Raw genomic sequence first — 17947 nt, 5'->3', positions numbered from 1 at the left:
ATTTTACGAACTTCCAAAATCTGTGCAATTATGTTAGCATCACCCGCTATGTCAGAAATGTATATATCTGTATACTTACCTTCTGCTTCTATAACTGCTCGAAGTCGTGGCCGTAACATGGCCTTGGTTCGTCACGTTCTTCCAGCTCGCACTTCAGGTCGGCAACTTTTAAATCGTTCAAACTCCCTTTCATCAAAGCCATGATTCCTTGTATTTTCTTTCTTATATCCTACTTTCCTTTAACGGTCACGAATTGTCCAAATACTATCCCTCTTCCGACGCCAGTTGTTACCGGTAACTTACGTCAATTTGCCTACCAGAAGAATATCTGTAAATCTCATTACATTCTACCAAGAAAACTATACACCGGGCGAGTTGGCCTTGCGGTTAGGGGCGCGTAGCTGTCAGCTTGCATTCGGGAGTTAGTGGGTGTTTGAGTCGCATTGTCGCCTGTCTGTGTCGGTGCGACATAAAGAAAACTCTACACACGCATTCACGCTAATAATCTTATTCAAAACGTTCCCAAAGCTTCTTTCAATCACATGTACATAAATTCCCTTGCCGGGGCATACAGCATGACGTTGAAAACAAATGACTAATGATTATTCTCACTTCCGCCGCATATTCTGTCTCTTCGTACCGTTTTGCATAGTGATAGCCAACTTGTCTCTCGGTCCAGCTGAGAGTGTTGTAGTACGCTTTGTCACAGAAAATAATATTTTTTAACTTTTTGCCATGGTTGAGAAGATCTTGCTGATTGTCGGCAAACAATGTTCTCAACTTTGTTAGTACCTACAACACTGGGATTCTATGATACGACAAGGACTTTCATAAAAATTAATTACACACCACTCAAAAACCACAGTGTGGTTGAACATCCTCAAAACTCCAAAGCATGTGCTACCTGTGATGTGTGAGTGTAGAATTTTACGTATTTTAATAGGTAAAATTTTGCCGTTTGAAAGAGCTTCTTCTTTTGGCTAGACCACTTGAAGTTCATTCCTTAAATTAGGTAGTCCATGAGCTCGTACATTACTAAATAGTCTGGAGATTATTGCGCTTTGTATTGTGACGTTAGGAATTCGAGGGAAAAGGCCCAACACCTCCTCGTAATAAGCAAGTGGTTTTGAAATTCACGACTACATTCTGAATATGACAGGATGTTGTTCACTCTCAGGAATGTCATTGCCATTAGTAACGAGCTCTCTGCATGGGATATCAGTGAGCTAAATGTTCAGCAGATATTCCTCTGTGTGAGACTTGCAGTTGAAAGTTAAACTATTGGTAACATCGTTTCAATTTTTCACCCTAGATCCAGCCCAGAGGTGATGTACGGAGATCATCCACCTTCAGATGGCGGACGACATCTCAAGAGACTCGAAGGCGATCGTCCATACATCTGCGATCACTGCGGTAAACTGTTCAGAAGCGAAAGCAGGCTATCCGAGCACGTCATGATCCACGGCGAACAGGTGATCCACGAGTGTCGAATTTCCCATAAATGCTTTACAACGAGGAGCAGATTGAAAGTGCAGGAGGGGTTGCATAAGGATGACAAGATATTTCAGTGCTCAGTATGCCAGAAATTGTTCAGAAGTGTTTCGAATTTGACCATTCAATTCCGGATGCATTTCAACGAGAAGCTGTACTGGTGCAATATCTGTGGCAAGGTATTTAGATGGAAATCGTATCTCACCAAACACATCCGGACACATACAGGTGACAAGCCATACTTATGCAATGTTTGCGGCAAGTTCCTTAACCGGAAGGACAAGCTTACTGAACACATGATGATACATACAGGAGAAAAGGCATTCCTTTGCAATATATGTGGTAAGTTCTTTAACCAGAAAGATAAGCTAACAAAACATAGGATGATACATAAAGGAGAGAAACCATACTGGTGTAATACCTGTGGGAAGGCGTTTACCGAGAGAGGAAATATAACCGTGCACATGGTCACACATACAGGAGAGAGGCCTTACTCTTGCAATATATGTGGCAAGGGCTTTGCTCGGAAAGGAGGATTAAGGGTGCATAATTTGAGTCATACAAAGGTGAAGTCATACCTATGCAATGTGTGTGGAGAAGCCTTTAGCCTTAAGGTCATTCTAACAAACCATCTGCGTGCTCATACAGGTGAGAAGCCGCATTTCTGCAATATTTGTGGCAAGGCCTTTAGCCTTAAATGCAATCTCCTGAAACACCTGCGGATCCATAACCATGTGAGGCCGTATTCCTGCAATATATGTGGTAAGGCCTTTGTCCTTAAAAGTTATCTGAAGAAACACTTGCGGATCCATAACCATGTGAGGCCATACTCTTGCAATGTGTGTGGCAAGGCCTTTAACCGTAAAGCTGATGTGGACAGACATCTCCGGACACATACAGGCGAGAAGCCTTATTCCTGCAATATTTGTTGCAGGAGCTTTAGCCAGCATTCCAATCTAACACAACACCTGCGGTTTCATACAGGTTAGATGCCATACAAGGAGCAGGACATTCACCATCAAGTGCTCGCTAGTGATGGGCTGAAGTGGATTCGCGAAGACTCGAGTTTGGGATCACAAAACTCGAGGTACTCGAGACCGAGGACGCCGTCAGCGTTATCTGCGAGCCGTGTATGGAAACAACACGATGCTTAATATTGTAGGGGGGCCAAGGACAAGTATTGGGTCCGTTTCCCAATAATGCACAGTGATAATGTACAAACTGATTTTGCAATGCGGTATTTAACATTACTTTAAAGAATTGTGTACCCAGTCACCCTTTGAAACAGTCGTTAATCCCGAAGCACACACACAGTACGCTACCGAAAAAATAAGTACGATATTATACGGCAGGACAAAATACCGCAGGTGGAAATAATATAATTGTTATTCTTGGATACCTCACCAAATGCCCAGAGCATTGCTTCAATCAATTGAACGTTGTGCACGTTCAACTAGGGCATTCGTTCTTCTACTGCACAACAATATATATACAGCCGAACATGTACATTATGCAGTATTCACATGAATGTATAGGCCTACATAACAAAACCATATTATAACGTAAACTGAGGAACATGTGGACACAGCTGCTTGTGAAGCACAGTTCGCATCCATGGCTGAATGGTTAGCGTGCTGGCCTTTTGCCACAGGATTCGCAGGTTCGGTACGCGGCAGGGTCGCGAATTATAACCATCATTGATTAATTTTGCCGACACGAGGGCTGGGGGTGTGTGTTGTCTCCATCCTCGTTATGACGCGCAGGGCGGCTACGGGTGTCAAATCGAAAGAGTCGAACATGTCCTCGGACCCTCCTGGCACTAAAAGCCATACGCATTTCATTTTACCGGCGCACAGTGTGAAATTGTAGAGGTCAGGCAGGACAAAAAGTACATTTTGGACAAATCTATTTATATTATAAAGGGCATTATTGTACACTCGTGACTGTATAAAGGATACCTGACCGCATGGCTTTTAAAGCTGTGTGTGGTATATCTGATCTCTACAACTGCGTGAACATTGCACCCCCTACTGAACCTTGCGTCTCGTACTGTCAATTGTCTGCTGTGTGTTCAGATGAATCTACGTAACTAGCGACTGTGTTAAGATATTTTAAATGTGAAATAGAAATACAGCTAGATTGTTATCTTTCTTTCTTAATCTGCTTACCCTTCAGGGTTGGTTTTTCCCTCGGACTCAGCCAGAGATCCCACCTCTACCGCCTCAAGGGCAGTGTCCTGAAGCGTGAGACATTGGTTCGGGGATACAACTGGGGAGAATTACCAGTATCTTGCCCAGGCGACCTCACCTGCTATGCTGAACAGGGGCCTTGGTGGGGGATGGGAAGATTGGGAGGGATAGAAAAGGAAGAGGGAAGGAAGCCTACAAAGAATAGTTAAATTATGTTCCTAATCTTCACTCCGTATCTCAAGTTACCAAAGGCTAACCTCCTGGTCGATATAATGCAAATATGCAAACTCATAACGTCATCCTGAGGTGGTGCAGCTCCTTTCGGGAAAACCCCCATTGCAGGTGAGCAGCATGTACCATTTCAATCACATACTAGCCTTCCTGACATTCGAAAATTTCTGGTGATCCCGGGAATCGAACCCAGGCTTCCAAGGATGGGAGTTAATAACACTACCCGTTACGCTACAGAGGCGCTGTAATGAACACGCCCCACTAAATATATACGAAGGAGAAAAGGAAGAATGTCATTGTGTGACAAACTAAACGAATGGCATTTCGAAACAAATGTTACGGTCTAACACTCGCGTGTTTCACGTTATGGTTATCATTTACGTAGTTGTTGTAATAGTGCTTAATGATTGGAGTATTTCTTCCGACTGCTCGGCAACAGGTCGCAGTTACGGATCGTGACGTCACAGTGGAGATTCGAGTATTTCGCACGGGTTACTCGGCGTGGCTTGGACTCGCCAGGCTCGATTCTCGCCATTCCAAGCGTCACTAGCGCACGCTGTTGTAACATGTTCGCTAGCTGGCAAAAGAGTACTGAGTAATGCTGTGAGATATCCAGTCGTGCCCATGTGGACCTTCACAGGTTGTATGTTTCTTGGCGAGCCATTCGATCGCTGTCTATATTAATTATAATAATGATTAATAATAATCTAACCAATACTCTCGTTGCGGAATTGATCAAATAATGACTGCGATAGTTTGTAAGACTCAAACATTAATAAAACTCTATAATAATAACTTTAAATATCACACATACCTCCATGGTGAATAATCTACTGACTCGCGTAGTAAGATTAGAAAATAAGATACATAAAATAGTCATAATATCAATGAGGAACCAGGAACTAAGCCACATGTTTCACTTGGAGAATGCTCCATGTATACGAGCTGACGATGATGCATTTTATGAGCTTTAAGTGGTTTGTATCAGAATTTGACGGAACAAATGTATTGTATTTTAAAATGTTTGGATTTACCGTTTAAAGTTGTTTAAGGTGAGTATAGGATGTATTCCTATCCGTTTCACCTAATAGCACTGCGATTTATGAAATACCGAGTACAATTCTTTTCTTGAGATATTTATTACGCCACAGTATGGACATCAGAGGATCAACTTGCTAAGGGTTAGAAATTTTATTTATGACGCCAATTTAACCCTGTGGACGTCGTTCTCATTTGTATATAAAAAAGTTCACGTTTACATCATCTCTGTATATATGAGGAATAACGCCAATATAGATCTTGTACGCTATTTTGTGTTAACAAGAATTATTAAAATATTTTAACAGATGCATATTTTGCATGATTATATCCATGTCCTTTTTGTTTGCTTCGCAGTGCACTTCAACATTCTTTTCCATGTTTTCTGCTTGAATTCTGTAGCGTTTTTCTGTTAAACCTATCTTCAGTGGGGAGAATGATCTCTCTGAGAGCGAGTCTAGGTGTTAAACACTCTCGTATATCTTCACTTCCCCGAGCTTCTTCACTGATCCCGGTGTGCCTTGATATATACCTGTGCCCTCTCAACTGTTTCATTGTCGAAAGTGTTCACGCATTAATTACTTAATTTTTACATTACTTGTAATATGTAAAATGAAAGTCGAAAACTTGCACAAGTACGAAATTTGAAATGTACGTAATAATCTCAAACATATTGCAATATATGTCTACTTGCATAATTAAACTCAATAATATGTCGAATGTTGCTTTTAAACGCACTTCCTTGTCGGTTTTGGAGCTCTACATATCGGCACTGTCTACAAATCGGATGTCTGCACATCGTATACTGTAACTGTTTAAACGAATGATGTTAGTGCGACCTTAATCTGAGGTTAGTAATATCAATCTAAATTATATTCGCAAATCCTGGATTTGAGGCTAGTAATGTGAATCTGTTATGATATTAGTTACTCCTTGATGTGAGGCTAGAAATACAAATCTGCGATGTTGTTAGTTCTTTTTTTTGCTGGGGGCTTTACGTCGCACCGACACAGATAGGTCTTATGGCGACGATGGGATAGGAAAGGCCTAGGAGTTGGGAGGAAGCGGCCGTGGCCTTAATTAAGGTACAGCCCCAGCATTTGCCTGGTGTGAAAATGGGAAACCACGGAAAACCATTTTCAGGGCTGCCGATAGTGGGATTCGAACCTACTATCTCCCGGATGCAAGCTCACAGCCGAGCGCCTCTACGCGCACGGCCAACTCGCCCGGTGTTGTTAGTTCTTGATGTGAGGCTATTTACATGAATCTACGATGATGTTCCGAGTCCTTGATATGAGGATAGAATTATGAAACTACGATGATATTAGGCTAATAATACGAATCTGCGATGATGTTGGTGATTCCTTCATGTGAAGCTAGAAATAGGAAACTTGGATGATGTTAGCGAGTCCTGCATGTGAGGCTGGTAATGATGTGCACAATTTATTTTACGTCTCACCGACACAGATAAGTCTTATGGCGACAATGGCATAGGAAATGCTTAAGAGTAGCAAGGAATCGGACGCGGCCTTTATTAAAGTACAACCCCAGCATTTTCTCGTTGTGAAAATTGGAAAACATCTTCAGGGCTACAGACAGAGCTGCTCGAACCCACTATTTCCCGGATGCGTTCTCACAGCTGTGCGCCCCTAACCGCACGTTCAACACGTACGGAGGTAATGATTTTAGTGAGTCCATGTGAGTCTATTAATACGAATGTGCGATGATGGTATTGAATCCTTGATGTGAGGCCTGTAATACGAATCTGCGATTATGTTAGTGAGTCTTTTTTTTACGACGGATTGTGGAAAATCTTCAAAAAGACACTTGTGAAGGGTCCGCACTCCACAAGTGTGTGGGATTCTTACCCACTAAAAACCACACACCCTTTTCCCAAGATGTGAGTCATCACCCCGGAACCGCTCTCGCATTACTTCAGGGTGATATCGTGCTTTGTCTTTCAGACGTCTTCTTTCTTCATTTCTCCTTTACGAACATTCGTATGCTTCCAAATCCTTCTTCTTCTGACGAAGGATGTCCTCCACATGTACTGCCACGCGATCCCAGGATTCCTGGTTTCGCAGCATCACCGAAATAACATTATCTGTTGTCAATTCTCCTAGTTCAGTTTCCACACATCTTCTCTGAATTGTCCAACGGCCGCATACAAAAAAGGTGTGATATACGTCGTCAATATCATCGCAGTATACGCATGCTGCGTCACTCGCTCTGCCCACTTTATGCAGGAATTTCCGGAAATATCCATGCCCTGTTAGAAGCTGCGTGAGGTAGTAATTTACTTCACCATGGACCTTTTCAACCCAGATATCCAAGCGTGGTATCAGTCGCTTGGTCCATTTGGCTCGAGGGTCACTTTCCCATCTGAGTTGCCATCGCCTCATCAGTTGACTGAAGGCGCGCTTCTTTGCACATTTCTTTCCCAGCTCTCCTTTGGTACGCCAGATTTCAGGCCGCTCCAATGCGAGTAGGTCTATTGGGGCTATTGCTGCCACCGTGAGGATTGCCGGTTCGGAAACAGTGCGGTATGCACATGCAATACGTAAAGCCGCTCTCCGTTGTACGGCAGCTATCCTTCTCCGATACCAAGCAAATCTCAAGGATTCAGCCCAGATTTCAGAACCATATAGAAGCACTGACTGAACCGTCGACATGAGAAGACGTCGTTTACTGGATTTCGGACCTTTAATATTTCCCATTAGTCTGCTAAGTGCAGTCATGTATTTTACTGCCTTGTCTGTCACTCTTGGATGTGATGCTAGTAATATCAATCTGTGACGATGTTAGTGAGTCCTGGATAAGGGGCTAGTAATACGAAACCGCGATGATGTTAGAGAGTCCTTGATGATAGTGAATCCTTGATGTGAGGCTTGTAATACGAATCTGCGATTATGTTAGTGAGTCTTGGGTGTGAGGCTAATAATACGAATCTGTAACGATGTTAGTTAGTCCTTGATGTGATTCTAGTAATATGAATCTGCGTTGATGTTGATGAGTCCTTGATGTGAGGCTAGTAATATGAATCTGCGGTGATGTTGGTGAGTCCTCGATGTGAGGCTAGTAATATGAATCTGCGATGATGTCAGTGAGTTCTTGGCGTGAGGCTAATAATATGATTCCGAAATGATGTTGGCGAGTCCTTGATGTGAGACTATTAATATGAATCTCCGATGATCTTAGTGATCCCTTGATGTGAGGTTAGTAATGTGAATTTGCGGCGGTGTTAGTGGGTCCTTGACGTGATGCTAGTAATAGTAGTGATGTAGTGTATCCTATTGAGTTTTTTGCTAGTTGCTTTACGTCGCACCGACGCAGATAGGTCTTATGGTAACGATGGGACAGGGAAGGGCTAGGAGTGGGGAGGAAGCGTCCGTAGCCTTACTTAAGGTACAGCCCCAGCATTTGCCTGGTGTGAAAATGGGAGACCATGGCCAGGGCTGCCGACAGTGGGGTTCGAACCTACTATCTCCCGAATACTGGATACTGGCCGCACTTACCTATTGAGTTTAGTAATGATTAATGAATTAATGCAACATGTGAGGGCAGGCGATGCAGGCACTATAATGAGGTTTATAAGATTGTTCGTAGGCACCAGTGATGATGACCAGTATGTGCTTGTAAGATATAAATCCCAGCATGTCGTCCAGGTGTTTCTTATTTTTACGCCAAGGGAGGTTTTGTGTGTTCTTGAATACATATTAACCCAAGTATATCAATTGTCATTACTGACAGGTTATTTCAAAATCCCGTGGCTAGGGTGGAAATCTTGTTGGCATGTCCCCAGACCCTGATTATTTCAGTGTCAAACACACTACATTATTCTGAAGAAGAATTTTGACATTTGACTTTCCCGTACGTAGTTTCTAATTTTTCTGTGGACACCTTGTGCTGTGGTAGAAGCTCTTAGATTAGCTGTTCAGTGAGATGCACTGTTCTCAGTGAATTATTTCTATTCTGTTGAATGTTCTTGTGAATATTATGCCAGACCACCAACAAGCTAGGGTTTTGTGAACTGATTCAATGCAAATAGTAGTGTTAGTGATCTTAATCGTACTGTTATCTCTAGACTGTGGAGTGTCGGTTCAGATCTCCACAATTCTCAAGCTCAGTTATGCTGAGGTACTGAACTACATAGTTTTTTTGCTTCAGTTGTATAATTTTAATAATGCATAACACTGTGGGCTTTTTTCAAAATATGGCATTATATGGGAGTCACATGGTTGGATACTGGGCCGCGCTCTTTGCTCCGCCTATCACAAGTTGGTAGGAGGAGTCTGGGGTGACTGAGAGTCACTGAACAACGATATCAGGATAACGAACTTTGTAAATTGCAGGGCTGAACCCGTACGAGAGCAATCCGTCATGGAACCGATATTTCACAGTTCTGATATGTTCAGAGGGTCGAACGTAATTTTACCTATGCCTGTATGTGGAAATGTTGATTACTTGAAATGAATAGAAAGATTTTGCACTTTCAACGTCTCGCTGTTTGAACTCAAGCGGCGGTTGAACCGACATCCTATTCACTCAGGGGAACACCCCGGATTCAAATGGAAGTGAGTGATTCATTGTAAGAACGAAGAGAGGGGAGAGTCATTCATCCTCGTCTGTTTGTCAGTGTTACATGTTCGCTAACCGGCGCTGTATTTTGCTAACGACGCTTCATTCTGATGATATTTGAACAGAGCCAGTTGCTATATTCGATAATTATCATTTGTGACTGTGAATTTATACGCACAATCGTTGTCCTGTGTAAACTATTCCGATTCGGGCTGATATCATTTTAATCGAATTAAGGTAGTAACCTCTACCCATGACGACTATTAAGGGAACGCCAAGGTGCGGGTTGGCGCATAAGATATCTAACTATCCTGAAGACGGTATGAACTATACAGTTCAACAACGCATAAAACATCGCAGACTTATTAACTGAAGTGAATTTCTGTTGACTGCATCGGTTCGTGTTTCGTGGTCGCGTGATGTCCGTATGTCTATCGCTATATTACCGCGACAAGAACTGATTGTGCCCGGACGTTGAGTCCTTACTTTAATGGTGCGCGAATCGAACTAAAATTCATACACGGGCTGTAGCAAATTGAGGGCGGAATCTTTGTGCACGTGTACTACTAACGGTGAAGATACCTAACGCCATTTGTTTGGCAGGAGTTCAACATACCCAGGGCAATTGAGAGATCACCGAGGGTGGAGGGAGTGACTGCTAGCGTTCTGGAGTTTGTCATGATGATTGGCTAAGCCGCTGTGACGCTTGTGGCTATGTGAGCACCACGAATGCTGAGCTAATTTAAACATGCCTGGGGTAGTAGTTTCAGGCTAGTAAAAATCATTTGCAATTACAGTGCGGCACAGATTTACAGAGCTGTCTGTATGTTCGAGCTCTTTATTTTATTATTTTACGTTAGGGGGTAATAAGGGATTATTAGAGTTGATATAGGTGTGTGCATCTTTCTTTTTCAGCGTATTTCTACTTGTGTGTGATAAAAGGTGAGAGATAAGGTAATTGTCTTTATAGGCTTTAAACGCCGTTAATATTTGCATGGGTTAAGGAGTTCATAGCAGCAGTGCAAATTTTATTTCTTTTTATAGATGCATTTCAAGTCTAGTTGTAAGAAGTGCGGACAAGTTGTAAACGACATTGAGATAATCAGGGTCTTAAATATTTACGGAGAGCAAGTTTGGGGTATGCGTGAGCATTGAACCAAGGAGATATTGGTTACGAGGCCAGATGGGCCGTGAATTATTTTGTGGGCTAATTGGATATGTGAAAGGCAGAGAAGCCGTTTGTACTGTATTTGCTGGGGCCGATTTTGTGATGGAATAGCGAGCCATGTGCTTGGCTAATTGAAAGCCAGAGCTCTCTGTTGTGATTTGAAAGAGGGAGATTATGAACCTCGTATGTATGAGGATTGGCAGGCAAGGGCCCGGCCTTGTACAGCATTAGGAAGTAGCTACAGCTGAGATTTCACCCCAGTCGTTCGAGTGAAATCTGTTTTTGTGTCGTCAAACCCGTGAAGCTCTTGAATGAACCTCTTGCTATTTCCGTATCCCAGTTAATTAGATATTGTCCTGCAATCAGCCGACCGACCACGAGGAGATATAAGAGAGTATGCCACTTTTTTGGTTTGCCGTGAAGTCAGACACGGCCATGGATGTACGGGAACTCGCATCCCGATGACCTTTTATTTTTATCTGTATCTATTTATGTGTTTTATTCCCGTACGGGTCATTTTATTTGCATGCCGTTTCCTTTCAGTCGTTATGTGAGTTTCTTATGGTTTTTTAGTGTTCAATTTATTTGTCTGCTCTTGGTGTGTGTCAGTGAGACCTGCCTTGTGTTTCTTGTTAGTTCGAAAGCTAAAGATTGGTTTTTGGCTTCTGTGCTATTCCATTTGTTTGCGGACGGGCTGGTGTTAGAGATAAGACAGACTATCAGTTATAAATGTTGCGCATATGCATATAATGGATCAAATACTAGTGTGATTAACTTACGACCGCAAGAATTTAAAGATTTTTGAACGAGCGAATCCCAAATGGGACTAGGGCATAGAGAATGGAGTTTGCGTAAATCCAATTCCCTAAGGTAATTATCCCAAGTCACTCCTAAGTAATATGTTTGTTGTATTCGGGCCGGGGCCCGCTTTATTGTAATATTTGCCCAGTGTAAATGTCATTCTTAATGTGCGCGGCACATATTTCATGTTTTTATAATGGTCATTTGGCTTCGTTTGTATTTTCCTTTTGTGATCTGGTTGTTAACGTTGTGTGATTATACTAATGCCTTAAGTTAATAAATCCATTTTGCCCCTATTTCTGTTTCTTATTCACATAGTTATGTATCCGTGATCATGTTCGTATACCTTTCGTATTTACCTCATCTGGAGGTTAATTTGCATCGCCCATTTTTACGAACGGTTACCTCGCGCTCTTACCGCTGAGTCTGGCATAATTCTGATGACAGGAACGGTACAGTATCATGTTCACAAATAGGTCAGCTGATCGAAAGGATGGTAACTAAACAACGCTAATAATAAGTGATAATTATTCATGTTCCTCACCATCATGCTAACAATTATAATAAATTATTATGCCTACATTTAATAAATAATACTAATTATAATTAGCCACAAGTTTGGCGATAAACTTTATGGGCTCTAACAGTGAATATAATCACATTAATGAATCATTAATAAGACAGTGAATAGCTAATGAGTAGATTAATAATGTGTATGATACAGATATTTGTGATAATCATGTGAATCGCTGATGCATTTAGTATGGAATATGTTGCAGACATGTGACTGTGTTCTTACCATTGTCCTGTGCTATAGTGGTATTAGTACGTCACAAGTTGTAACAAATCTTTTTATTAGATAGCTTGTGTTCTAGTGGAAGCTTCCGCGTCCCTTTCAATGTAGGACTACTTTCTACCAGAATTCAGTCTGGTTTGGATGTTTAAACAATTGTCTTCCCTAGTTTTATCTGTAATTAAAAGTAATATATTTGAAGGTGCTACCATTTTGTGATATATTATGGTGCTCATGATGCCATCAGCCGCTATTTAAGTAAGTTATAGTTCTAATAATGAAATAAACAGATTTAGTATACATAATTATATTCGTATTTCCAGTTAGCTTGACAAAGCAATCAGAGCCGGAAGTATGAGCATTGAGATGTGTTCAATGATTAAACTTATTGTAATCTAATATTAGATTATCAGATCAGTGATAGCAATATTTTATTATAGTAGAATAATTGGACAGTTCGGCGGCCGCCACCGCCACCGGGGTCCCAGAGGCCTCCTCCACCACCACCACAGCCAGAGGCCTCCCAGATGCCTCCTCCACCACCACCACAGCCAGAGGCCTCCCAGAGGTCTCCTCCACCACCCGCGGGAAATTTGAATTTGTAAACAAAGCCACGTGCTTTTTGACAGCTGTCATCGACAACAACGCATCGCTAACCTCAGTACTGCCATCTTGACGGGCCTAAACCTCAGTAGTACCAACTGAACCTAACTAGCGCGAGGTAAACAAAGCCACGTGCTTTTTGACAGACAACAACGCATCGCTAACCTCAGTACTGCCATCTTGACGGGCCTAAACCTCAGTAGTACCAACTTAACCTAACTAGCGTGAGATAAACAAAGCCACGTGCTTTTTTGACAGCTGTCATCCGCCATCTTTAAACTACAGAGCACCGTGCTGCCCTCTTTATCGCAGTAGCTGCAAATTCGTCACCTGTCATCCGCAGTGCTGCCATCCTGACGGGCCTAAGCCTTAGTGCTACCAAATTAACCTCACTAGCGCGAGATAAACAAATCCACGTGCAGCTGTCATCCGCCATCTTTAATCCATAGAGCACAGTGCTGCCCCCTTTAGCTACTTACCTTTGAAATGTGGTGGCGGATAATTTGAAAAATGCTTTTTGACAGCAGCCATCTTTGAGCACCGTGCTGCCCTCTTTAGCTAGATACCTTTGAAATGTGGTGGCAGGCAATTCCACATGACAGCAGCCATCTTTAATCAAGAGAGCACCATGCTGCCCTCTATGTGGTGGCGGCAATTTGAAAAATTCTACATGCTCTTGTTTGGAAACAAACTCACGCGCTTTTTTGACAGCCGTCATCCGCCATATTTAATCAACAGAGCACAGTGCTGCCCTCTTTAGTTTGAAATGTGGTGGCGGCAAATTCCACGTGCTCTTGTTTGGAAACAAAGCCATGTGCTTTTTTGACAGCTGTCATCCGCCATCTGTAATCAACAGAGCACCGTGCTGCTATCATGCGGGCAATTTCTTCAGCTGTCATCCGCCATCTTTAATTCACAGAACACCGTGCTGCCCTCTTTATGGCTTCTACCTTAAGCACGTAGTAGCGGGCAATTTGAAAAGTTCTCTTAGCTATCATCCGCCATCTTTAATCAAGAGAGCACCGTGCTGCCATCTTTAGCTAGATACCTTTGAAATGTGGTGGCGGCAAATTGAAAAATTCCGCGTGCTCTTGTTTGGAAACAAAGTCACGTGCTTTTTTGACAGCTACCATCCGCCATCTTTAATCAACAGAGCATAGTGCTGCCCTCTTTAGTTTGAAATGTGGTGGCGACAAATTCCACGTGCTCTTGTTTGGAAACAAAGCCATGTGCTTTTTTTGACAGGTGTCATCTGCCATCTTTAATCAACAGAGCACGGTGCTGCTATCATGCGGGTAATTTCGTCAGCTGCCATACGCCATCTTTAATCTACAGAGCACCGTGCTGCACTCTTTAGTTGAAATGTGGTGGCGGCAAATTCCACGTACTCTTGTTTGGAAACAAATTCTATGTGCTCTTCAGCTGTCATCCACCATCTTTAATCAAGAGAGCACCGTGCTGCCCTCTTTGTGGTGGCGGATAATTTGAAAAATTCTTTTTTGACAAGCAGCCATCTTTATTCCAGAGAGAACAGTGCTGCCCTCTTTAGCTACTTACCTTTGAGGCGGTTAATTTGAAAAATTCTTTTCAACAAGCAGCCATCTTTAATCCAGAGAGAACAGTGCAGCCCTCTTTAGCTACTTACCTTTGAGGCGGTTAATTTGAAAAAATTATATTTAACAAGCTGCCATCTTTAATAAAAAGAGCATCGTGGTGCTATCTTGCGGGTAAATTTTACGTCACAGCTGTCATCCACCATCTTGCATTGCTAACCTTAGTGCTGCCCTCTTTAGCTACTTACCTTTGAAAAAAAATCTATTTGACAAGCTGTCACCCGCCATCTTTCAACCCAAACCTCAGTGCTGCACTCTATGTAGTGGCGGATAATTTGAAAAAATCTTTATGACAAGCAGCCATCTTTAATCAACAGAGCACCGTGCTGCCATCTTTAGCTACCGCCATCTTACATCGCTTACCTCGCTGCTGCACTCTTTAGTTGAAATGTGGTGGCGGTAAATTCGAACAAGTTTAATCACGCATCGGGAAAGCTAGAGTAAGGACGTGCTGCAGTGATGACGTCATCATGCATGTTTAGACTTGTCCGTTTTCTTAAGAGTAAGTCGGTGTAAAGGAATGTGGTAGCGGTAAATTCGAACAAGTTTAAACATGCATCGGGAAAGCTAGAGTAAGCACGTGCTGTTGTGATGACGTCATTGTGCATGTTTAGACCTGATCGTTTTTCTTAAGAGTAAGTCGGTGTAAAGCAATGCAATAAGTACAACATTTTTTGAATGCGATCAAATATTTATTTACAAATGGACTACAGCAGTGTTCGTTTTTGCTGCTGACAAGGTTGGTGTGCTTCTTAACAACCTATGCTTCTGAAATGCCTCCTGCAACATTCAAATTAAACAAAAACATTTAGAAATATATTATACTAAGTATGTTATGCTTTACAGAGAAGATCATATACTTCTTACCTTGCTGTTATTCCTTTTCGGAATCATCATCATCATCATCATCATGAGGTACTAGAGAAAGTTCATTCATACACTGTGTACAGTGTTCAATCCTCGGATTTGGTCCATCCCTATCATCATTGCCATTTTCTCCTCGATGCTTGTAATGTCGTTCACAAGTTCTGCATAATGCTACTTCGATCGACATCTTACTGTGTAGAGGAAGGATGTCCCAAAAATTATGTACGTAAGAGGCAGCGTACGTAGATAAAAATCCTGGTGGTAAGTACTGAATAAGATGTTTCGGCATCGACGATCCATGTTTATAGAACATCTTAATAGCCTCACTCACTCGTGAAAGATAAATAAGATGTTACGTATGAGCATGCAAACAGCATGCACATTTACAGTTTTGTTCCATAGCGTACGATGTCGAAGCACACACTAATGAAAATGATAAAGATCTATTCTTATTTATAGTCTCGTAACAATATTCGTTAGCGGATGGTAAGTAACATCACTCATATGAATAATAAGACAATAGGCTGCTGTGTTAGCAGGAATGTTTTCAGATGTTTCAAATTTTAAACGAATATCAACTGGAGATTCTTTTATAGATTCTTCATGATAAGAGCAGTCTATAACTACAATCGGTGGTTTATTTTTAAATTCTTGAGGTGTAAATAGCGGACAATCTTCTTTCTGATAATACGATGATTGAAATTTACAAAACATATCATAGAGCATCCCAAACTTATTTTTCTCAAAGTTAATGTATGTTTTCGTAGGGATACGTAATTCCGTTGAGATATAGTCTAACGTGTCTTAATTTACAGTGATCAAACAGTGAGCTATCTTTTTCGTGATTGAATTTACGATTAGTTTGAAATCCAAAAATAATGTACAAGGGCTTCTCAGTAAAACGTGATGTTTTAACAGCCCAGCTATGCTTGTTTGTAGGTGGTAACACAGGATATTCATGCAGCTCCCAACTTCTAAAACGTATAGGTAATGGTGTATCATTTTCTACAATCTTGAGCAATCGAAGTTTTTCACGATCAGATAAGTTTACATGTGGAATCCGCCACAGTATACGATGCAGTGTTATTTTCGATTCTACTGGTGTTTCTACTGCTTTAAGAGAATTTTAATCACTTCGATCACGGATTAGAATAAGCTCTTGTTTTGCGTTGATTATAGTACGTGTAAAGTCTTCTGCGAATCCAAAAATATGTTTCAGTGATAACATACCCGTAAAAGTTCCATCCTCATTAATCATCCAGTTGTTAGTAGCTTTTGGACACCATCCAGCCATCCGCAAAAGATTACTTTCTTCATCACAGAAAGAAGGGTAGAGTTTCATTGCACTTGTAATACCAACATTCTTCGTTCGATCTATTTCAACATTATTTACTTCATATCGCGCTTCAGAAAAGAGAAAAGCTAGAGCATGGTTGTTTAGTTGTGAAGTGCTTGGTCCACTTCCATCAGACTTTTCTAGTCGTCCTTCAATATAGAGGTAGCTTTCGTGTGGTAAGGTGTAAACATCTTGTTGATTAATAATAAATGAATTTCATCATTGTTATTTAATCCAAACGTGAAAGGTTGATAGGAATGAAGCTCACTTCGTACTACACCATCACGACTTTCTACTGTATTCGTAATGTCTAGCAATTCTTCCATTCTGTCGTAGTAGTGTATATCCTAAATCTTGGAGTATCTGCTTATGGGTATCTGTTAACTCGATGAGTCTCTGCACACATGTAATATGTCTTCGGAATGTACACCGTGTTTTATAGATGGTTTTCATACTGGTTTAAGATGTAGTTTGTAAGCTACGTACGCGTGCTGATCTAAATGAATAAGCTGATTATGTTTATTTACAAGTCGAAGAGTAATGTTGCTAATGTGTTTTACAGACACAGGATGATAAAGAACTACTGCTGGTTTCTCACAAATAGTATATCCACGTTCCTCTGTAACTATAAAGTCGTCCAGGACGTGCGAAGGTTGTGGATTACTATTCAAGTCTGTAATAAAATTACAAGTAATGTTCACATTATAATCATCGAAGAGTTTTATAGGTTGATCAGACTCGTAACGTACGTTCAGTAGGAGCTCCCTCGATGAAAATCCAAGCAGTGGTCCAATCGAATCAGGTTGTGATTTGAAGTCAATCTTAAATGATGATTCAATAACACATTTATGTGTAATGTTGCTTATAGTGATTGAGAACTTGTCAATATGATTACTAAAACTATCTTCCCCAAACTGATCAATTAATGTACTTTCAATATAGTCGTGAATATCGTCTACTGTATAACTACCTGAGGGTAGTGTTAGCACATACTCATCGTAATAGAACTTGTTTACACCATCACGCACATTATAGATTTTTTTGTAGGTTTCAAACCATACTAGTCCAAGACTATGCGGCTGATAGCTAAGTTCGATTGGTGGATTAAAATAGACGGTTGTTTCAGGTCCTTCTCTACTGTCTGGGTTTGATATAAGAACATAAGACATAATCGTCCGCACATGCGTGTATTAAAGTTTTGCACACGGTTTTTATTGTAAACAATGTCCGCACTGCTTC

General features: G+C 41.4%; 1 protein-coding gene across 1 annotated transcript in view; it reads left to right on the top strand.

Moving 5' to 3' along the window:
- Positions 1-5206, top strand: part of LOC136875106 (zinc finger protein 665) — a 31581-nt gene extending 26375 nt beyond the window's left edge. The window contains exon 3 of the mRNA XM_067148835.2: positions 1313-5206. Coding sequence (XP_067004936.2) covers positions 1313-2480 — 1168 coding nt within the window. The 3' untranslated portion in view covers positions 2481-5206. The remainder of the gene's footprint in view (positions 1-1312) is intronic.
- Positions 5207-17947: the final 12741 nt, after the last annotated feature.

This window comes from Anabrus simplex, chromosome 5 (assembly GCF_040414725.1).
Source record: "Anabrus simplex isolate iqAnaSimp1 chromosome 5, ASM4041472v1, whole genome shotgun sequence".
Lineage (NCBI taxonomy): Eukaryota > Metazoa > Arthropoda > Insecta > Orthoptera > Tettigoniidae > Anabrus > Anabrus simplex.
Note: the sequence above shows the minus strand (reverse complement) of the source record. Positions and strands in the feature narration are given on the sequence as shown.